This window comes from Dendropsophus ebraccatus, chromosome 2, assembly GCF_027789765.1.
Source record: "Dendropsophus ebraccatus isolate aDenEbr1 chromosome 2, aDenEbr1.pat, whole genome shotgun sequence".
NCBI lineage: Eukaryota > Metazoa > Chordata > Amphibia > Anura > Hylidae > Dendropsophus > Dendropsophus ebraccatus.
The window spans coordinates 205,779,460-205,803,341 of record NC_091455.1 but is presented as its reverse complement, the minus strand read 5'-3'; the positions used below and the strand labels follow the sequence as shown (position 1 = coordinate 205,803,341).

The 23,882-nt window shown below is 41.6% G+C and overlaps 1 protein-coding gene across 1 annotated transcript; it reads left to right on the top strand.

Moving 5' to 3' along the window:
• The first annotated feature begins 221 nt into the window (after positions 1–221).
• Positions 222–23,407, top strand: AQP1 (aquaporin 1 (Colton blood group)). Its single transcript, XM_069959261.1, has 4 exons — positions 222–754; positions 19,346–19,510; positions 20,455–20,535; positions 20,875–23,407. The coding sequence occupies exons 1-4, from the start codon at positions 359–361 to the stop codon at positions 21,049–21,051; spliced, it is 819 nt and encodes a 272-aa protein (XP_069815362.1). The 5' UTR covers positions 222–358; the 3' UTR covers positions 21,052–23,407.
• Positions 23,408–23,882: the final 475 nt, after the last annotated feature.

Here is a 23,882-nt window from a genome sequence, read left to right as displayed (position 1 = left end):
GCAGATTCCCCGGAGATGGCAGCGTCTTATAGGGCTGGAATGTGTGTACAGTGAATGCAGAGAAAGACGGGAGGGAAAGAAGAATTGATGGAAAGTGCTGGGAGGACTTGGCAGCCGCTGGTGGCAGCTTTTTTTTTTTTTATGTAAATGTTCCTTCCTTCTTGTGTGGAACACCCCTTTCCTCATCACAGACCACCCAACCCCTATAAATAACACAACACTATAACTTTTTCCTCACAATCCTTCTCCCACCACCTTTCTAGGCAAGAACTTGAACAATTAGAATTTTTTTAAATTTTTTTATTTAATTTAAAGAAACAAAAAGTTTTGTCCATTTTAAGATAAAAACAAAAAAAAAATGGCCAGCGAATTCAAGAAGAAAGCTTTCTGGAGGGCGGTGATCGCCGAGTTCTTAGCCATGATCATGTTCGTTTTCATTAGTATCGGAGCCGCTCTTGGCTTTAATTTTCCCATCCAAGACAAAGCGAACGAGACGGTGGGCCGGACGCAAGACATCGTGAAGGTGTCCCTGGCGTTTGGGCTCGCCATTGCCACCATGGCGCAGAGCGTGGGGCACATCAGCGGCGCCCACTTGAACCCCGCCGTGACCCTGGGCTGCCTCCTCAGCTGTCAGATAAGCATCCTAAAGGCTATAATGTACATCATCGCGCAGTGCCTGGGCGCCGTGGTCGCCACCGCCATCCTATCCGGCATCACCAGCAACCTGGATGGCAACACGCTTGGGCTGAATGGGGTGAGTAATTCTGAATGAAATTGCCCATAGATACATTGTTTGTGTGTCATGTCATGTTATGCTTTGTTATATTGGTGTTTTATATTATATTGTACTGTATTATAACATATTGTTATATTATCGTTGTAATTCTGAAGTTTGTCAGGTGTAGCAGAGCTGAGTCAGTGCTCGTAGAAATATCCACAGGTGTCATGGGTGGCTTTACATAGGCGACCACTAGTAGTGATATATCCAAGTGTGTTAGTGAGAATATATTATATGAGCGGTTACATAGGACTGCAGGTAACAACTTCTGCATTATCATTATCCCAGAGTGATGCTGGTTTTAGACGGGATCTCACCCAGCTCTGCTATATCTGCATCTTGGTATGCTTCTTGCATATATATATATATATATATATATATATATATATATATATATATATATACATTGTTTTCACTCTAATGTGATAGTTATCGATTGGATGTTTCCAACCCCTGCGTGACAGACAGCGCCCCCCGTAGGATTTCTCACAGCCTATTAAATGGCTAACTAGAGGGAATTAATAAATACATGAATCTGATTGGTCGTTTCAGTCATCCACAGCCAAAACAAAACAATGAGGGAAAGTTGACAGGAGGATTACCAACCATGTAGGGATTGACTCCCAACACTGTTATACACCTGTAACTTGCAGTCCTATGTAACACCAGAGATAACACACAGTGATAACTCTCTGAGTACAGATAATGTAGTAGATGTCACCTGCAGTCCTATGTAACACCAGAGATATGTAACACCAGAGATAACACACAGCGATAACTCTCTGAATACAGATAATGTAGTAGATGTCACCTGCAGTCCTATGTAACATCACAGAAAACACAGTGATATCTCTCTGAGTACAGATAATGTAGTAGATGTGTCCTGCAGTCCTATGTAACACCACAGATAACAGTGATATCTCTCTGAGTACAGATAATGTAGTAGATGACACCTGCAGTCCTATGTAACACCACAGATAACTCCCTGTATGTAGATTAGTGTACATGTATGAGGCCTGTATACATGTATGAGGCCTGACATGTGAGGCGTGCTCGGTGTTGTTATCAGCAGGTGACACACTCACTATAGACTGGCGGAGATAAACACTTTCTCCTCAAGGCTGCGCCGCTCTCACATCTCCATTATTAGTATTCCTGTCAGCTGCTGGATGTGTGCAGTTCTCTAGGGAAGAATTTCACTTCACTGTCAGGGAACACGCTCGGCTCTGCACAACCGCTGCATGTTATAACTCCTGGGGTCGTCCATTGCTATAGACAGATCCTCAGTTATATCTGCCCCTGGGAAAGCAGGGTGACAGCCTAGGTTGCCTATAGCAACCAATCACAGCGTAGCTTTCATTTCCTACATGGCTTTGGTAAATTGAAAGCTGCCCTGTGATTGGTTGCTATGGGCAAAAAACAAAAAAGCCCTATAGGGTCATGTTTATGACACTGGGTCGGCCATAGCAACCAGTCACCGTGCAGCTTTAATTTTACCAGAGCAGTGTAGGAAATGGTAGCTGCTCTGTGGTTGCTATGGGCAACAAGTATTTTCTTGCCTATATAGATTAAACTTTATTTATAAAAACAGAACAAAACAACAAGGCCACATCAAATAAAGCAGTTCCATGTTGTTTGGGGTCCCCTGAAATGTTATATGTTTTCAGTTAGAGCTGCAGAAACCTATACGGGGTAGCGATTACTTATCTGCAGCATGGCCGGGGGTCCCAGGGACCCCGATTAGGAGAGATTCTGGTGATAGATCCTGTCAACTTCACATGGATTCCTAATCCATCGAAACTGCCCATAGATGTAAGATTTAAAGTGATACTGCCACTCCCCTTAAGCCCCTATTACACGGGCCGATTGGCGGGAACAAGCAAGCGCCGACACGGCTCATAATCGCTTCATGTAATGGCCCCTTTACTCTATGTGCGGTTCTGCAGTGTCACCTAGGCGGGGCTTCAAGGCAGTTGGGCCCCCTCAGTAGGATCAGTCGGTGATCTTATATGTATGGTGGTCTCGACTTTACTGATATTAGGGAAAAAGGTAGGCAGACAGATTTGTTTCCAGCTGCCTGATCCTTTTCAGGCTATAAACTGATGCTAGAGGAGTCTTTCTTTCCTCTCGCATGTATTCTTAGCTCAGTGTATGGAGGGATTGGGAGAGCGATAGCTGATTCGATGACACTTTTATTTCTAGCTTAAGACCATGTTCACATGGCGTAAGAGACTGGCCATTCCGTGACCCGGCCGGTCTCTGAAAAGATCATCCTGGCCGGTACTGCAGTACCATCCGGATGATGTTTCGGCCCGCAGAGTTCTGGTGCGGCGCATCCGTCAGCGCCCGCATCAGAACTTACCACAGCACACTATGGAGCTTGCGGCCGGAGCCGCTTGCTTCATAGTGTGCACTGACAGGGTTTTCTGCGGCCGCTATTCAATGAATAGCAGCCGCAAAAAACTGACATGTCAGTTGTCTGTGGCGCCACTAGGGGTCCCGGCCGGAATGTATACTGTGTATATACGCTCCGGCAAGGACCCCATAGACAACAAGCCAACATATTTTTCCGTATTAACTACGGCCGTTGTTGCCGATTGCAACAACGACCGTAGTTAATACGGAAAAATACGTTGTGTGAACATAGCCTAAAGGGGTTTTCCAATTAAGGGTATATTCACACTCAGCAAATGTGGCGGAATTCCGCGGCAATCCCTCCTGCTTCAGTGTGACACTGTTGGAGGGAGGGCTCACATGCCTCCGCTCCTGCCACTCTCAGAATTGACATGTCAACTCCTTGAGCAGAGAGCAGAGAGGCGTGAGCCCTCCTATAGACAGTGTCACACTGAGGCAGATGGGAATCCGCAACGGAGAGCTTCACTGCAGAATTCCGCCACATTAGTTTGGTGTGAATATACCCTAATGGTACAAACACACACACCGTATACGCAGCAGATCTGCAGCAGATTTGATGCTGTGTTCAGTTATTTAGATCTAATCTGCTGTGTATCGCAGCAGAAAATACGCTGCTTATACGGTGTGTGTGTTTGTACCCTAAAACATACTTTTCCTTTATCTACACGAGACAAGTAAGGGTCCTATTACACTGATCGATTTTTAACGAATAACGACTAACGATCGCAAATGAGATTGTCTATCGTTAACCTGAAATCGTTCACCATATTACACAGAACAATAATCGTTAGTTATGATCGTTACTATGATCATTATTGCGATCGTTACTATGATCTTTTATTCCTTCTGATCCCAGAAAAACAGTGAACAATGTGCAATTACACTGAACGATTAGTGAAAAAATGCAGAATTTGAGCGAACGAACGTGGAATTACAGCGAACGATTGACAATAATTTTAGGTTCAGATCTAAATCAACGATTAACAACATACAAACGATTTTTCAAACGTTGCCTGCAATTACACAGAACAATTATCGTTTAAATTCCAATGATTTAACGATCTTTCGCATGATAATCGTCCCGTGTAATAGGGCCCTAAGGCCGACCTCTGTGTGCCTGGTGATCTCTAGATTGCCCCCCGACTCCTTTTTTTAATACACCCGCGGCTCTATTTAAAACAAAGGAGCTGAGGGCTGATCTGGAGGTCGGACCCCCCAATATCATACATGTCTCCTAAGACGGGTGCAGGTGGGCTAGGGGAGGGTGGCCAGTGTGATGGATGGGTGTAGAGGGTCCTTTGGGGGGCTAGGGGAGCAGATGCAGGTTGGACTGGTGCCGGGGAGCCTCTTTCTGCCACCCGGTGAGTGCACAAGCTGCTATGGATGACTGCAACCCAAGTACAATGTAAATTCTCCATATACTGCGCCCCCTGCTGGTAGCTTCATAGGAATTACATCCAGCCCTGCTCTGGTTCGGTTCGTGACGTCACATTTTTTTTAGAGAAATTGAAGTCTGCATGATCTACTAAATTGAGGAAAAAAGCAGTATATAAAAAAGCATAATAAGTGTATATTAGGAATTTGTCTAACTTTCCTTATGCAATAACATATTAAAAAAATACTTATGGCCGGAGTTGTCCTTAAGGCTAGGTTCACACTATGTATCTGTGCGGCTGTATTGCGGGAGGTAAATCATCGGCCGGATTTTTCCGGTTCATGCGTACGCTGGAAAGTATACGATATACGGCTGCACAGTGCACACTATGTATGAATCTACGGCCCTATTGTAAACGGACCCGTAAAAAATGAACAAGACCATTGTTTGCGGCTGGAAATGCGGCCGTGGATTGACAGGCGGTCCGTACGGAGTGCTTCAAAAATAGCCGGCAATGATGCCGAATGCCGATGCCTCTAATAGTTAATATATTAAATTAATAAAACAGCCGGCAATGATGCCGAATGCCAATGCCTCTAATAGTTAATATATTAAATTAATAAAAACACATTTTCTTTGTAATAAAGTCCCTTTCGTTGTTCAATAATTTAATTCTAACGAATCCATCATTGTGCAACTAAATATACTGTTAAAATAAATATATATATAAATAAATGTATATTTATATATATATTTATTTTTTGACAGTATATTTAATTGCAAAATAATGGAATCGTTTAAATTAAATTATTGAACAATGAAAGAGACTTTATTACAAAGAAAATGTGTTTTATTAATTCAATATATTAACCATGAGAGGCATCGGCATCGGCATACTGCAGAGGATCGCAAACCCTGGTAATAGCAATTCATGTAAACTGTTTCCCTGCTTTCCCAGAGGTGTTCGCATCACTTTCTTAAGATTTTATTTGTTATTTTTAGTTGAACCAGATTTCCAAGTAAATGACCGTATGTTTTCAGCTGCATGACGATTTTTTCCCACGGCCGGAGTTTCAGCCGCACATTTACAGCCGCATAAAAAATACAGCCGCACACATACATAGTGTGAACATAGCCTTAAGGAGTATAGGGGTTGCCAGGCAGTGCAATGGTCTCAGCCAATGGTGAAAAAAAAATCCATGACGTTAGATTCTGTCTGATTCTAATATTTCTCCATGGAGATAAGCAGCACCAGAAATGGTGTCTGGCAGCAGCTCCCCGCATCTATGTCTATAGTTAAAGTGAAGGGTCATGTTTGAAATGACAATTTGCACAAAGAACGTATTCTGCATAGATCCAGTAGGAAACCCGCAATAGTGATGATGTCATCAGTGATATAGTGATGATGTCATCGGTGATATAGTATGTTTTCCTGTATTATGTCACGTTGACCATTTTTAACGCCAGCCAATCATATTGTAAGTGCTAATGATAAATGGCGGCCGCTGGGGAGATAAGCGGCTATACCCTATCCCAGTACATTGTGTCCTAGCTGTCAGGAACCCTGCGCCTTGGATACTCTGCCAACTAGAAGCTGGTAGGACACAGTTCCAGACCAGCTGGGGAACCAGATGTTGCCAAGTCTGCAGTAAACACGCGGTAGGAATTCTTTTCATGTGTGTCCCGTCCACCACCCGCGGGCGCTACATCGCCCACAATCATTTCCTGTTGTTTCATAACATTGTGGTTGACAGGTGATGGAACAATTTTCACATCGGGTAATAGACCTGGCAGAGCTGCCACATGTTGCCCTGGCGTTGTGGTTCACGATGATGGCAGTGACTGCTTGTCATTACATTCATGGAAATCCTCAGTGTTCCTTGAGGAGAACTAGAAGGAAAGTAGGAAGACTGAAGCAGTTGGAGCAGATAGTTGCATTGTCTTCTAAGGCTCCTTCCTCTATGGATGTATCAGTAGCACAGTAGTGAGCAGCGATGCATAAAGTATTGCTAGAGCACTTCGCCTGGCTTATATACTGAACAGTAGTGAGCGGTGATGCATACAGTACTTCTAGAGCACTCTGCCTGGCTGATAGACCGTACAGTAGTGAGCAGTGATGCATACGGGAGTACTGCTAGAGCACTCAGCCTGGCTGTTATACTGGACAGTATATAGCGGTAATGTATACATTACTGCTAGAGCACTCAGCCTGGCTTATATACTGAACAGTAGTGAGCAGCGATGCATACAGTATTGCTAGAGCACTTCTCCTGGCTTATATACTGAACACTAGTGAGCAGCGATGCATACAGTATTGCTAGAGCACTTTGCCTGGCTTATATACTGAACAGTAGTGAGCGGTGATGCATACAGTACTTCTAGAGCACCCTGCCTGGCTGATAGACCGTACAGTAGTGAGCAGTGATGCATACAGGAGTACTGCTAGAGCACTCAGCCTGGCTGTTATACTGGACAGTATATAGCGGTAATGTATACATTACTGCTAGAGCACTCAGCCTGGCTTATATACTGAACAGTAGTGAGCGGTGATGCATACAGTATTTCTAGAGCATTCAGCCTGGCTGATATACCGTACAGTAGTGAGCAGCGATGCATACAGTATTGCTAGAGCACTTTGCCTGGCTTATATACTGAACAGTAGTGAGCTGTAATGCATACAGTACTTCTAGAGCACTCAGTCTGACTGATATACCGTACAGTAGTGAGCGGCAATGCATACAGTACGGTTAGAGCTCCCAGCCTGGCTGTTATATTGTACAGTATATAGCGGTAATGTATACATTTCTTATAGAGCACCCAGCCTGGATGATATACTGTACAGTAGTGAGCGGTGATGCATACAGTACTGCTAGAGCACAAGCCTGGCTGATATACTGTATGGTAGAGAGTGGTGATGCATACAGTACTGCTATAGCATCAACCCTGGCTGATATACTGCACAGTATTGAGCCATGATGCATACAGAACTGCTAGAGCACCCAGCCTGGCTAATATACTGTACAGTAGTAAGCAGTGATGCATACAGGAGTACTGCTAGAGCACCCAGCCTGGCTTATATGCTCTACAGCAGTGAGTGGTGAATCATACAGTACAGCTAGAGCGCCCAGTCTGGCTGATATACTGTACAGTAGGGAGCAGTGATGCATATAGTACTGCTAGAGCACCCAGTCTGGCTGATATACTGTACAGTAGGGAGCAGTGATGCATATAGTACTGCTAGAGCACCCAGCCTGGCTGATATACTGTATGATAGTGAGCAGTGATGCACATAGTATGCTATAGCATCAACCCTGGCTGATATACTGTACAGTAGTGAGCAGTGATGCATATAGTACTGCTAGAGCACCCAGCCTGGCTGATATACACCCAACCTGGCAGACGTTAATCTAATGTGCATGGCCAGCATTAGTTCCCTCTCCCTATTCAGAACAAATGCATAGTCAGCTGAGCTGAGCATGCATGTCTAATGGAGGGATTAGCTGAGAGAATGAGGGGCTGTCAGCTATCTATAGTGTGTGACCAGCTTTAGATCTCTGGTTTCTACAATACAGGGTGTGTTGTCCTGAAGCAGCACCAGCGCTTGTTTCCTGATTACATTTTTGCGCTTTTTTTTCCTCAGTGTGTATCCATTTGGGTTCTTGACTGCTGGAAAGTGCACAGGTGTTTTCTCTCACCTTGGCGGTCTGAGGCAAACATTAGGGATCCTGTAATCTTACCGTAACACTGATAAGACTCCTGGCGGGGTTACTGTAAGTCACGGAGGTGGGGAATTCTGTATCGGTCGAGAGCACATTACCACTGGAGAGATCCGAAACATGATACAACAATATAAACAGATACAACACAAAACATGATACAACAATATAAAATATACACAGTTACAATACAAAACATGATATACAATATAAACAGATACAATACAAAACATGATACAACAATTTACAATACAAACATATACAATAGAAAAAATTATATACAATATACAATATAAACAGCTACAATACAAAACATGATACAACAATATACAATACAAACAGATACAATAGAAAAAATTATATACAATATAAACAGCTACAATACAAAACATGATACAACAATATAGAATATACGCAGATACAATACAAAACATGATATACAATATAAACAAATACAATACAAAACATGATACAACAATATAGAATATACACAGATACAATACAAAACATGATATACAATATAAACAGATACAATACAGAACATGATATACAATACAAACAGATACAATAGAAAAAATTATCCATAAACGTGAAAGAAAGAATTCTGGGTGTACTCACCAGTCTGTAGCAAAAGTTGTATCTTTATTCAGGGCTTGAACTTAAAAACATGATTCCTGCAGGCGGAGGATGCCGAACACCCTCCACTGATGATTACAGCTGTTTCACGCCCACTGATCGGCGCTTCTTCAGATACAATATAAACAACTACAATACAAAACATGATAAAACAATATACAATACAAACAGATACAATAGAAAAAACTATATACAATATAAACAGACACAACACAAAACATGAAACAACAATATAGATTATAAACAGATGCAATACAAAACATGATAAACAATATAAACAAATACAATACAGAACATGATATACAATACAAACAGATACAATACAGAACATGATATACAATACAATACAATAAATTCTGCCTCTCTGTCCCACAATGCATTTCTGTATCCAAGACTCCTCTCATGCTACACCAGGGCTTTTATATAACTTGCCGACCATATGAATAGCTATTTTACGGCCGGTATTTTACAGTTGTATAATACTGCCAGAAAACATTGCCATAAACAGATGCTAGAGAAGGCAGATAACTGTATTCCAATGAAACCTCCGATCCCTCTCTATGGGCAGCAATGTTTTAAAAAGTGATTTTTTACAAAGAGTTTAGTAAAACTTTTAAAAACTTCCATTCTTGTTTGTTTGTCCACCCCCAACATGTGGGTATTATTATAAGGCGTTTGCCTCAAATTTGCCACAGTGGTCTTAATTGGTACCGGCGGAGACAAGGGCGCCTTTGTTATTGTACAGTCGCAGTATCTGGCATTAGTTGTGAAGATTTGGCAGCACCCCCCCTCCCCCCCCCCCCCCATTCGCCTTGGACGTCTGTCCGGTTTTATTGCATGCTTCGAAAATTTGGCATATTCATGTATCCCTATTAGACATCGCTAGCACCTGCAGGATGAGATAATGTTGTTATGACGCCCCCTTCTGGCGTGGTACCTATGACATCTTTACCGCTCATCGGGGAAAAATTTGCATGGCGGGGGAACTGACAACTTTTTAGGAGGATGATAAGTTTATGAGCGCTGTCTAGGGTTGTCTGATTTTAATGGTCCCTCTAGTCACACGGCAGCGCAGGATAACACGGTCAGATCAGGAGGAGTCATGGGAGGATCACACAATAGACTGACATGCAGGAAGGGCAGTATACATCAATAGGAACGATGAGGGACCTGCAGTCTTGGGGTCGCCCCCTGGACATGAAAGGAGAGATGTTATAACAAATTATGAAAGGATTCTTTACTGTTGGAGCCAAGAAGCTGTGAAAAGTGTGATGACAGGTTTAGGAAAGGGTTGGATGTTTTCCTACAGAAGCAGAATAGTGAAGAACGCTGACACAGGGATTCAGCTGCCAGTGGGAGGTTAGGAGGGGTCTGTGACAGACACCCCCTGTAATATACCCAAGTGTCATACCTCATCAGGGGCGTAGCTAGGGGTTCAGCCTAGGGGGGGCGAGTGAGTCTCAGTGGGCCCCCCACCGATTACAGTATGTTACCCATAGGGAACCTCAGCAGATGACAATGCTTTCTGAATAATATAGGGTATTACCTACCACATTATTCATAGTGAACAGGGACTGAGAACAGTGGAAAAGACTTTTTACATCTCACATATGTAACCATGTAAAAAATAAAGGGGTTATCCAGCATTGCTAAAACATAGCTGCCTTTTTTTCCAGAAACAGCGCCACTCACCTCCAAAGCTTGGATGTGGTAGTGCAGCTCAGTTCCACTAAAAGAGATTAAAACAAGTTGTAATACCACACACAACATAGGGGAAGCTATGGTACTGTTTCTGTTTTCTATCTAGCCATCCATCCATTCTTCTATCTCTTTTTTTTATATGTATCTGTCTAATATCTATTGGGCAGCATAAGGACTACACCATAGCTGATGGTCAATGACCAAATTAGCAACACCCAAAGGGGATACCCGCAGTACAAAGTAGTAGAGTAAATGTATAGTACAATTCTGGGTAATAATAAATAGTCCCATGCAGTTCAAGGCAACTATTTTAAATAACCTGTATACAAAAAAAGCCAGACTGCAACATAACTAAAAGGAATAATTACTTTATAAATCCATAGAAACAATACATGAAAAATGTAGGAGAAATCAGCACCACTAATCCTGGTGTACAGGGTATATGAGAGCAGCCAATTTATGCCTCCATGTAGTATTTAGACCCAATTTTAGCCCTCATATAGTTTGCAGGGTCCCACTATGCTCTCATATTGTAAAAAGCCCACCATCTATACCCTAACATTGTAGATTATCCCCCTTGTTCCTCCATATAGAAGATAGACCCTCCCTGTGGTTCCCCATATAGTATTGAGGTCTCTCTGTAGTTAGGCCTTCTGTGCCCCAATATAGTTATTATTTTCCTGTTTCCATGTAGTACTAGTTAGGGTCCTCTGTGCCCTCATATAGAAGTTAGCTACCCCTCTGTGCATCTATCTAGTATTTAGACCTCCATGTAGTATCCTCCATGTAGGCATCCCCTCCAGCACTATCTCATCTAGGTAATCCCCCTGGTATGTATTCCCCATGTGGCCACCCCCTTTCCCAGCAGTAATCTACCTGGTAATGCTCCTGGTGGTTAGACACCACCACCACCACTGTAAGTAGACTGTACTGTTCCTCCAAATTAGGTATCCCCTTTTAAGTTAGCCAGGACATCCCATACCCCAACCCCCATATATGAAATCCTTCCTAGGAGTTAGCCCCACCCACCCACATAGGTCTCCACCTCTATAACTAAGGGGAAAAAAGCCATACTTACCTGCTGTGCGGTTGCAGTACTGTAGTCTTCTGATGTCAACTCTCTCCCTGCTCTGTGAGCACACAAGTGACATCATCTATGTCCCACAGCTGTAAGGGAGGGAACAGCCTCTTGTGGCCACAACAGTTATTGGCAGGGTGGAGAGCCAATGCTCTCCTCTCCTTGTCAATCACCCTGCTGCATTCAACTGTATCTTCTCCTCACATACAAGCGCATACAGCTAAATAGTCAGACACAACATTCGGTAGCCGTGTGGGCCTCCCAGGAACACTAAGTGACCAATAAACATTTGTTAAGTCTGTCTGCAAAAGCAATAGCTTTTGTGGTCAGCATTAACTGGCGAAATCTTCAGTGGGCCCCCTGCCTGTGTGGGCCCGGGAGCATCCGCCCCCTCTGCCCCCACCAAATTACGCTACTGTACCTCATGCTTCAGTGCCATATCCTATGCTTCAGTGCTCTACCCTATGCTTCAGTGCTCTACGCTATGCTTCAGTGCTATACCCTATGCTTCAGTGCTATACCCTATGCTTCAGTGCTACACCCTATGATTCAGTGCTATACCCTATGCTTCAGTGCCATACCCTATGCTTCATGCTTCAGTGCTATATCCTATGCTTCAGTGCTATACCCTATGCTTCATGCTTCAGTGCCATACCCTATGCTTCATGCTTCAGTGCCATACCCTATGCTTCATGCTTCAGTGCCATACCCTATGCTTCATGCTTCAGTGCCATACCCTATGCTTCATGCTTCAGTGCCATACCCTATGCTCCAGCGCCATACTCTATGCTTCAGTGCCATACCCTATGCTTCATGCTTCAGTGCCATACCCTATGCTTCATGCTTCAGTGCTATACCCTATGCTTCAGTGCCATACCCTATGCTCCAGCTCCATACCCTATGCTTCAGTGCTGTACCCTATGCTCCAGCGCCATACTCTATGCTTCAGTGCTGTACCCTATGCTTCAGTGCTATACCCTATGCTTCAGTGCTCTACCCTATGCTTCAGTGCTCTACCCTATGCTTCAGTGCTATACCCTATGCTTCAGTGCTGTACCCTATGCTTCAGTGCTATACCCTATGCTTCAGTGCCATACCCTATGCTTCAGTGCTATACCCTATGCTTCAGTGCTATACCCTATGCTTCAGTGCTGTACCCTATGCTTCAGTGCTATACCCTATGCTTCATGCTTCAGTGCTGTACCCTATGCTTAAGTGCTATACCCTATGCTTCAGTGCCATAGCCTATGCTTCAGTGCCATACCCTATGCTTCAGTGCTGTACCCTATGCTTCAGTGCTGTACCCTATGCTTCAGTGCTATACCCTATGCTTCAGTGCTATACCCTATGCTTCAGTGCTATACCCTATGCTTCAGTGCTGTACCCTATGCTTCAGTGCTATACCCTATGCTTCAGTGCCATACCTTATGCTTCAGTGCCATACCCTATGCTTCAGTGCCGTACCCTATGCTTCAGTGCTATACCCTATGCTTCAGTGCCGTACCCTATGCTTCAGTGCTATACCCTATGCTTCAGGGCTGTACCCTATGCTTCAGTGCTATACCCTATGCTTCAGGGCTGTACCCTATGCTTCAGTGCCGTACCCTATGCTTCAGTGCCGTACCCTATGCTTCAGTGCCGTACCCTATGCTTCAGTGCCGTGCCCTATGCTTCAGTGCCATACCATATGCTTCAGTGCCGTACCCTATGCTTCAGTGCTATACCCTATGCTTCAGTGCCGTACCCTATGCTTCAGTGCCGTACCCTATGCTTCAGTGCCGTGCCCTATGCTTCAGTGCCATACCCTATGCTTCAGTGCCATACCCTATGCTTCAGTGCTGTACCCTATGCTTCAGTGCCGTACCCTATGCTTCAGTGCCGTACCCTATGCTTCAGTGCTGTACCCTATGCTTCAGTGCCATACCCTATGCTTCAGTGCCGTACCCTATGCTTCAGTGCTATACCCTATGCTTCAGTGCCATACCCTATGCTTCAGTGCTATACCCTATGCTTCAGTGCCGTACCCTATGCTTCAGTGCCATACCCTATGCTTCAGTGCTGTACCCTATGCTTCAGTGCTGTACCCTATGCTTCAGTGCTGTACCCTATGCTTCAGTGCTATACCCTATGCTTCAGTGCCGTACCCTATGCTTCAGTGCTGTACCCTATGCTTCAGTGCTATACCCTATGCTTCAGTGCCGTACCCTATGCTTCAGTGCTGTACCCTATGCTTCAGTGCCATACCCTATGCTCCAGCACCATACCCTATGCTCCAGCACCATACCCTATGCTCCAGTGCCACACACTATACTTCATGCTTCAGGACCATACCCTATGCTTCAGTACTGTACCCTAGGCTTCATTCTTCAGTGCTATACCATATGCTTCAGTGCTACACCCTATGCTCAGTGCCATACCCTATGCTTCATGCTTCAGTGCCATACCCTATGCTTCATGCTTCAGTGCCATACCCTATGCTTCAGTGCTATACCCTATGCTCAGTGCTATACCCTATGCTTCACTACCAAACCCTATGCTTCCGTGCTATATCCTATGCTTTATGCTTCAGTGCTATACCCTATGCTCAGTGCTATACCCTATGCTTCAGTGCTATACCCTATGTTATAGTACTATACCCCATTATTCAGTGCCACACCCTATTCTTCAGTACCATGCCTTAAAATAGTAACACATCCAGACACTGTAGTCATTCTTAGGCTCCGTTCCCACTGAGCAAAGGTAGCGGAATTCCGCGACGGAATTGTCCGCCGCGGAATGCCGTTAGCCTCCCGCTCATAATGGGACTCTATGGGAGGCGCGCGCTCCTGCCCTGTCCGCGCTGAAGAATGAACATGTTCATTCTTCAGCGCGTACAGAGCAGCAGCGCGCGCCTCCCATAGACTCCCATTATGAGCGGGAGGTTAACGGCATTCCGCGGAGGACAATTCCGTCGCGGAATTCCGCTAGCTTTGCTCAGTGGGAACGGGGCCTTAAGCACCATATGTTAGTTTTACAATTTATAGTATACAGCACTGTATGACAATGTCTGTAGAGCACTGTATGGCGGTACGTTTTGGGCAGTGTGTGGCCCCGTTGATAATGTTATTTTTCTGAGCGTGCACAGTATGCGCCTGTAATACGTTCCTCTCGGTCACGGCGCACAGCAAAGCTGTTACTTACTAGTATGAACCTTCACCACAACGATGGAAAGTTTTCTTGAACGAATTTCAAAACTTCTGATTCTGCAAAACATTCCGGAATTCTCTCCACAATTATTTCTGTACTAAATTGATCAGAACTGTATTGTCAGATGATGGAGATTCCAGTTTACTCTATTATCTATCTATTATCTATCTATCATCTATCTATCTATCTATCTCCTATCTATCTATCTATCTATCTATCTATCTATCTATCTATCTATCTATCTATCTATCATCTATTTATCTATCTATCTATCTCCTATCTATCTATCTATCTATCTATCTCCTATCTATCTCTGAGCTCAAGAACAAGAGGGCACAATGAGAGGTTATCTGGGGAAAAGATCAGAAGCAACGTGAGAAAATATTATTTTACTGAAAGAGTAGTAGATACTTGGAACAAACTTCCAGCAGAGGTGGTTGGTAAATCTACAATAACAGAATTTAAACACACCTGGGATAAACATACATCTATCCTAAGATAATAAGAAAGGAAATACTAAAAGGGCCGACTAGATGGACCCAGTGGTCTTTTTCTGCCGACAATCTTTTATGTTTCTACGTTTCTTTCTATCTATCTTCTATCTATCTATCTATCTTTCTGTCTATCTATCTATCTATTTATCTATCCATCTGTCATCTATCTATCTATCTGTCATCTATCTATCTATCTATCTATCTATCTATCTATCTATCTATCTATCATCTGTCTCCTATCTATCCAGCGGTGTAGCTACCATAGAGGCAGGGTAGGCAGTTACTATGGGGCCCATGCAGGAGGGGGGCCCAGGCGACAAGTTAAGAGCATGTGCTTCTGCTTAACTCCTTATATACTGTGGTGTGTAAGTAACCCAATGTTTACTTACATGCTGCAACACAAAAAGGGTAAACGCACAGAAGACAGAGATCTCTGCTTCACTGTTCTGATAAACCCTGACCTCTGTTCTCCAGCTGCAATCAAGTAAGAAAGGAAAATGTGCAGAACTAGTGCAGAGGTTAGGGGTTATCAGTGCACTAGCAGTAAAGCATATATAAATATATATATACACACACAGTGCTTTGTATTGTGCATAGGGGAGAAGGGCCCCTTAGAAATTTTTGCAATGGGGCCCTGTGAATCCTAGCTACGCCCCTGTATCTATCTATCTATCTATCTGTCATCTATCTCCTATCTATCTATCTATCTATCTATCTATCTATCTATCTATCTATCTATCTATCTATCTATCTGTCATCTATATATCTGTCATCTATCTATCTCCTATCTATCTATCAATCTATCTATCTATCTATTAATTATCTATCTATCTATCTCCTATCTATCTATTTGTTATCTATCTATTATCTATCTATTATCTATCTATCTATCTTCTATCTATCTATCTATCTATCTCCTATATATCTATCTATCTACCTATCTATCTATATTACTATGTCCCATTGAGTATATAATACTAGTTATTTTCATGTTGTTTTCCCTTATTTCCTATACTTTTAGTCCTATGTATTTTGTACCATCTGATAATAACTCTTAGTGGCCTTAAACCAAACACAGAAAGAGGGAAGCTGGGATACACCATTGTCATCACATCAGTCCCCGGGATCCCACAGGGATCTGACACTGTGGGAAGGAAAGGAAAAAAGTTGGAAAAAGTTCAAAACGCCCAAAAATTCTCCTGTCAAATTTTGGCATAGACTCCTAATGGCTGAATGGCCTTTAATATGCTTAAGCTGTGATATTTCAGTGATAAATGGCAGACAGAATACCTATAGGCCGGCAATGCTTTATAAAGGTTAGCGGAGGAATGCGGACCGGGGGCTCCCATGAATAGAGGCCTTTAGTCATAGATTTTCTACAGCCTCTCGCTGTGCCGGGACATTTGCTATAGTGTGTGTGTATTTGCAGGGAACACGCCCGCCATGGGGATGAAAGAGTGGCTTATCCTGATTCTATCCTCGTGCATGTTATAAACAACAGGAGCGACCGCGCTAAATAAAAACCCCTCCCCGATGAAATCATGAGACCTTCATTTAATGCACAAAACACCAATGGAAATGGATCTGCCGTTACCATATCGGCGGTGGAAAAAATTTGCTCGGAATTAGTTAAAGGAATAAAAAAAAAAAATTCTATTCATGGTACCGCAACAAAAAAGTACCCAAAAGTGGCGACAAACATTTTTGATGCAGTCGCTATGGCGTCCTCACTCAGCGACGCACACACAAGGGCATTCCGATAATCTTACGGCGAGATTTTCCAGTGTTATTGTAATATCTCGCATCGTGCCGCCAAATCCGGTATAAAGTAACAGCACAAAGTACAATAAAAGCAATAGAAGAGGTGGATTATTAATGAGCCCGGAATGGACTCCATGGTTACGGAATTCTGTAGAGTTATCTGACGGCCCCTGATAAATGCGCGGCGGACGGCGTGAAATGTCAGAGACGTCGTAAACTGTCTGCAGCATTGCGGCCCGGGGAGAGTGACGGGAGAGTAAACTGTGTATCCTGGCTCCATCTCACATACAAACCCAGCCTAATCCTCTACAGGGACACGACGCTTATACTCCTCACTGCTTCATTAGGATCATAACAAATAGGACATAGGACATAAGGCAATGAATCATGGCTGACCCCCCCCCCCGGGTGATGGCATAACAATGGCCCCTGTGTATATTACCGTCCAAAGCCAAAATTGTACTTTACTGCATGTATCTTATGAAATGGGCAAATGCCAGGAGACAAAACAAATAAAAAAGATAGATAGATAGATAGATAGATAGGAGATAGATAGATAATAGATAGATAGGAGATAGGAGATAGATAGATAGGAGATAGATAGATAGATAGATCGGAGATAGATAGATAATAGATAGGAGATAGATAGATAGACAGACAGATAGATGATAGATAGATAATAGATAGGAGATAGATAGATAATAGATAGGAGATAGATAGATAGATAGATAGATAGGAGATAGATAGATAGATAGATAGATAGATAGATAGATAGGAGATAGATAGATAGATAGATAGATAGATAGATAGATAGGAGATAGATAGATAGATAGAAGATAGATAGATATGCAGAGATAAGATAGCTTGAGAACGATTTTGAGAGGAAATCGAAACGTTGCTTCCTTGTAATTTGCACTTTTTGCAATAAATACTTTTTTCACCTATGCTGGTGTGCTGCGGACCATTGCTTTGTAGATAGATAGATAGATAGATAGATAGATAGATAGGAGATAGATAGATAGATAGATAGATAGATAGATAGATAGGAGATAGATAGGAGATAGATAGATAGATAGATAGATAGACTATCTATCTATATCTATCTATCTCCTATCTATCATCTATCTATCTATCATCTATCTATCTATCTATCCTCTATCTATCTATCTATCTATCTATCTATCTATCTATCTCCTATCTATCTATCTATCTATCTATCTATCTATCTCCTATCTATCTATCTATCTATCTATCTATCTATCTATCTATCTCCTATCTATCTATCTATCTATCTATCTATCTATCTATCTATCTATCTATCTCCTATCTATCTATCTATCTATCTATCTATCTATCTATCTAGATAAGTATTGTCATATAGCGCTCAAAAAAGCAGTGTCACATAGCGTCCAGATTAGTAGTGTCATATAGTGCCCAAATAAGTAGAGTCATATAATTTCTAAGTAAAAAATATCAAGATAAATAGTATAATACGCTTAGCAGTATTAGAACACCGGCACTACCAAACACAACAGTTCTTTGGTGTAGGTGATGCTCTGCACTGTATGTAGTCTGTGATGTAATAAAAGAAGAGAAGTCCTTGCGGAACTCACCATAAATGCACCATTGTTGAGAAAAAACGCATAGCAGGACAAACGATGAGTAGGCCGATGAAGGGGCGCTTCTCGCTTGTCCTGCTATGCGTTCTTTTCAATAATGGTGAATTTATGGTGAGTTCCGCAAGGACTTCTACTCTTTTATTAAATAGTATAATAAGCGTCAAGGTAAAAAGAATCATTCAGCAATTATATAATGTCAGCATCCAAATAAAGCAACATAGGGGGAGATTTATCAAACATGGTGTAAAGTGAAACTGGCTCAGTCGCCCCTAGCAACCAATCAGATTCCACCTTTCATTCCTCACAGACTCTTTGGAAAATGAAAGGTGGAATCTGATTGGTTGCTAGGGGCAACTGGGCCAGTTTCACTTTACACCATGTTTGATAAATCTCCTTCATAGTGTTTAGATATGTAGCGCATGTGCAATATCTATGTACATCTCACAATATGATAGTTTGCCATGCATGACATATTGTCTTCTGTGGAGGTGTAGTTAAGCCTATTCTGTCTATGAGACCCTCGCAGCACTACATTCCCCATCCTGTTATTTTATTAAAGTCTTCTGCACCTTTTTGTGTTTTTTAGCTCAGTACCGGAGTGACAGCAGGACAAGGTCTGGGGGTGGAGATCATGGTCACCTTCCAGCTGGTGCTGTGTGTTGTTGCTGTAACTGATAGAAGAAGACACGATATTTCAGGCTCCATTCCTCTGGCAATAGGACTCTCTGTTGCCCTAGGACATCTAATTGCGGTAAGTACAAAACAATAACTCCTGGACTTGTCAATCTTTGTAGATCAGCGCTAACATAGCTTAGTAAGGGAAAAATAAATAAATGAATGATAATAAAATAAATATTATATATATATATATATATATATATATATATATATATATATATAATGCCCCCTATATACAAGAATATAACTACTATAATACTGCTCCTATATACAAGAATATAACTACTATAATACTGCTCCTATATACAGGGATATAACTACTATAATACTGCCCCTATATACAAGAATATAGCTACTATAATACTGATATTATATACAAGAATATAACTACTATAATACTGCTCCTATATACAAGAATATTACTACTATAATACTGCCCCTATATACAATAGTATAATTGCTATACTACTGCCCCATATATACAAGAATATAACTACTATAATACTGCTCCTATATACAAGAATATAACTACTATAATACTGCTCTTATATACAAGAGTATAACTACTATAATACTGCTCCTATATACAAGAATATAACTACTATAATACTGCTCTTATATACAAGAGTATAACTACTATAATACTGCCCCTATATACAAGAATATAACTACTATAATACTGCCCCTATATACAAGAATATAACTACTATAATACTGCTCCTATATACAAGAATATAACTACTATAATACTGCTCCTATATACAAGAATATAACTACTATAATACTGCTCTTATATACAAGAGTATAACTACTATAATACTGATGTAATCAGTATATTACTAGCCTGACACCTCATTGATACTGTATTGTTTTCATCCTGTAATATATATATATATATATATATATATATATATATATATATATACAGTTATATATATGTTACAATCTGCTCCACCTGCAGATGCGGTATGTGCAGTAATACTGTGGTTCACACTATTAACTGTTTTGTATCCACAGATCGATTACACTGGCTGCGGAATGAACCCTGCAAGGTCTTTCGGTTCTGCAGTAATTGCTAAAAACTTCCAGCATCACTGGGTAAGACTCCACCTGTGCTCCTCTTATCTCTGCGCTCTGTTTGGTTGATTGACAGTAAATTAAATGTCACACTGTGACCCATAGACCAGCCCTGTGCCCAGGAAATTATAGTGTTAAAATTAGGAACACGTATTTTTGAACTCTTCCTATTCAGAATGAACAGCATAGATGTGTATTTCTCGTTATTTATAGTCTGGTATTTGTTTAAATGGTGGGAACCTCGGGGGCGGGGCATGACAAATAACTGCTCTTCAAATCCAGGTGTCATGCTCCTCCCCCTAGGGCTTCTCTTTTTATAGAATTCTCAAATAAACATATATTTTTTTTTATTCCCACCAGATCTTTTGGGTTGGACCCATGATCGGAGGAGCAGCTGCAGCCATCATTTACGATTTCATCTTAGCACCAAGGACCAGCGACTTAACGGACCGCCTAAAAGTCTGGACCAACGGACAGGTGGAGGAGTATGAGTTGGACGGAGACGACAACGCCCGTATGGAGATGAAACCAAAATAAAGAAAAGTTGAAAATGTAAAAAAAAAACTTCTGGAGGCGTCAGTATTATGGACTTATTTGTACAAAAAGAGAAACAAAAATATTCCAAAATGGGTTTTTGTTATTTGCAGTTTGTTAAAATTTTATTTTGCTTCTTTTTCGCCTTTTCTGTGTATTTCCTAACCTCATGATTACATGCAAGACATACTGTAAGAGCTTAGACTCTTTGTAGATGATTGCATGCTTTATTACATATCTCTGACACCAATAGCGGCCCACTAATCGGGAGGAGGTGGGGGCAGTACAAATGATTGAGAGGGTGACATGAACAACAATTCGAAGCCTAAATAGATCATGTGATGTAACAGAGGCGGGATACTAACAGGACTTGAGTGATAAGAATCAGATATTAAAAATATAGCACAACAGCGCCACCACTTAGCGAAATGGCAGAAGCGGGTATTACACCTGAAAAATTCTAAATGCTTTTCAGGTAAAATATAAAATTAGAAAATAAACTGATTTAATGCACTACATCTTCTCCACCATTTTTGTCATCTTTTATTTTTCTTGACTTAAAACACTCAATATGATAAATAGATCTGTAACAAAGTTAAAGTTATAAAAAAATATATAAAATTTACTAAGTGGGCTGATCAGGATTGACAAATCATGGCTGCTTTCTTCCTAAAAATAGGACCTTAACTGTCCACAGGTTGTTTGTGGTATTGCAGGTAATTCCTTGTTTAATGGATTTTAGCTGCAATACCAGACACAACCTGCAGACAGGCGGGGTGCTGTTTTATCAGAAGGAAGCCATTTTTTGTAATCTAAAACCAGATGGGAATTGTATGTCATGTTAAATATGGAGGGTCACAAGCGGTCAGGTGTTTAAAGGTTTAAACATTTTATGATCATTTACAGCAGAGATGGCTATACTGTACCTAATTTACAGTGTGAACTGTTTAGAAAAATAGAGCCATCGTTTAAGGATATGACAATGAGCTGGTGTAAGTTAGAATATGATAGAGAGCCATTTGTAATAGCTGCCTTTTTAATGTAATAAAAAAAACAAACAGGGCATACGCTGAAAATATTTTGTACATGTAACATGTAAGCTGCTAGGCACTCACTTATTCCACAACAGTGTAGCAGGAGAGTCCTTGTACAGCTTTCCCTCTCCTGTCTTGCACGTTTTCCCTATCAGAACAGGAACAGGTTCTTTAAAGTTGAGTTGTCTTCTCAGCATGGACTGAAAACAGTTTGGGGTAAAACCTCTGAGGCACTCACTTCAGCTGCAGTTCCACAAAGAGCTAAGTGTAGCAGGAGAGTCCTTGTACAGCTTTCCCTCTCCTATCTTGCCATTGATGCCTATCAGATCAAGAACAGGTTCTTTGAATTTAAATTGTCCTCTCAGTGTGGATTGAAGACAGTTTTGGGTAAAACCTTCTAGGCACTCACTTTGGCTGCAATTCCACAAAGAGCTAAGTGTAGCAGGAGAGTCATTGTACAGCTTTCCCTCTCTTGTCTTGCCATTTTTGCCTATCACATTAGAAACAAATTCTTTGAAGTTGAATTGTCCTCTCAGCATGGACTAGAGACAGTTTGGGGTAAAACCTTCTAGGCACTCACTTTGGCTGTAATTCCACAAAGGGCTAAGTGTAGCAGGAGAGTCCTTGTACAGCTTCTCCCCTCCTGTCTTGCCAGTTTTCCCTATCAGATTAGAAACAGGGTTTTTTAAAGTTGAATTTTTTTCTTAGAGTGGACTGAAGACAGTCTTGGGTGGAACCTCCTAGACTCCACTGTTGCTGTGATCACCATCTTCTCACTTCACATTTTTCTTACAACTGGGGTAAGTTAGAATATGGCAGAGAGCCATCTGCAACAGTCACCTCTTAAATGTAATCATGTGGTGGGATTACAAAAAAAAAAACTTTTTTGAAGTATGAAAAAAATTGTAAATTTTTACAGATTTTGTCAACACAAAATAAAACCTAACAACAATTAGTAAAGTCTAATCTGAATCTAGACTTACCGTGCAACTATCTACCAGCTGTCCATAGAACATTTAGTACTCTCTAATGTTTTCTGTAAAAAAAAATTATTTTCTGAGTAACCCCATTAAGTTCCAGGATCCTGTTGCCAGGCGGCGAAACGTGTATATGACCGTAAACTTCTCAGGATGAGACTGCGATTCTCGTATGATCGTTGCTCAGTAACACTGTTAGTTGTCAGATGGCGGCTGGTAGATCCTAGGACTGGATGTTATAGGAATTGCTTTACTGCTTAGCTGTGATGTTCTGTTACTATCCCACATGTCAGTATTGTAAATAAATTGAGGAATGATTTCTGAATAAAATAAGCTTGTACTAACAGAGCCCGAGCCTCCTGATGGTCCTCTCTGTATGAATGGTAATGTTGCATGAAGGTGCAAATAAGGCAGGGACTCTCAAAACATCCTAAGGCAACTTTGTTAGGAAAACAGAGATTGACTCTTTTATGTATATTTGGACTAACATATTCTGCTTGGTACATTGTGAATGATATTGCATGATGGCACACAGTAGGGGCTCACAAAACGTCATCAGGCAACTTTGTTAGGGAAACACAGGGTTTCACAGCCTCCTGATTGCCATTGTGTGAATGATAATTTCGAATGATGCTGCAGATATTCTAATATTGAGAGAAAACGTTCCTTTGTCAACTATTTCTGGAACCAATCCTGGCTGCCAAAATTGTCTCATAGGGTGTGGTGTAGAATATATGGTTACGACTCATTCAATAAAAAACAAGATTTATATCGTGAGGTTAAAAAAAATTATAAAATTGCTATTTTTGTTTGTTCCTTAAAA

Coding starts and splice junctions, on each gene's coding strand:
- AQP1 (XM_069959261.1), top strand. CDS start 359: ATGGCCAGCGAATTCAAGAAGAAAGCTTTCTGGAGGGCGGTGATCGCC. Junction 755..19,345: donor ACACGCTTGGGCTGAATGGG/GTGAGTAATTCT, acceptor TGTGTTTTTTAG/CTCAGTACCGGAGTGACAGC. Junction 19,511..20,454: donor CCCTAGGACATCTAATTGCG/GTAAGTACAAAA, acceptor TTGTATCCACAG/ATCGATTACACTGGCTGCGG.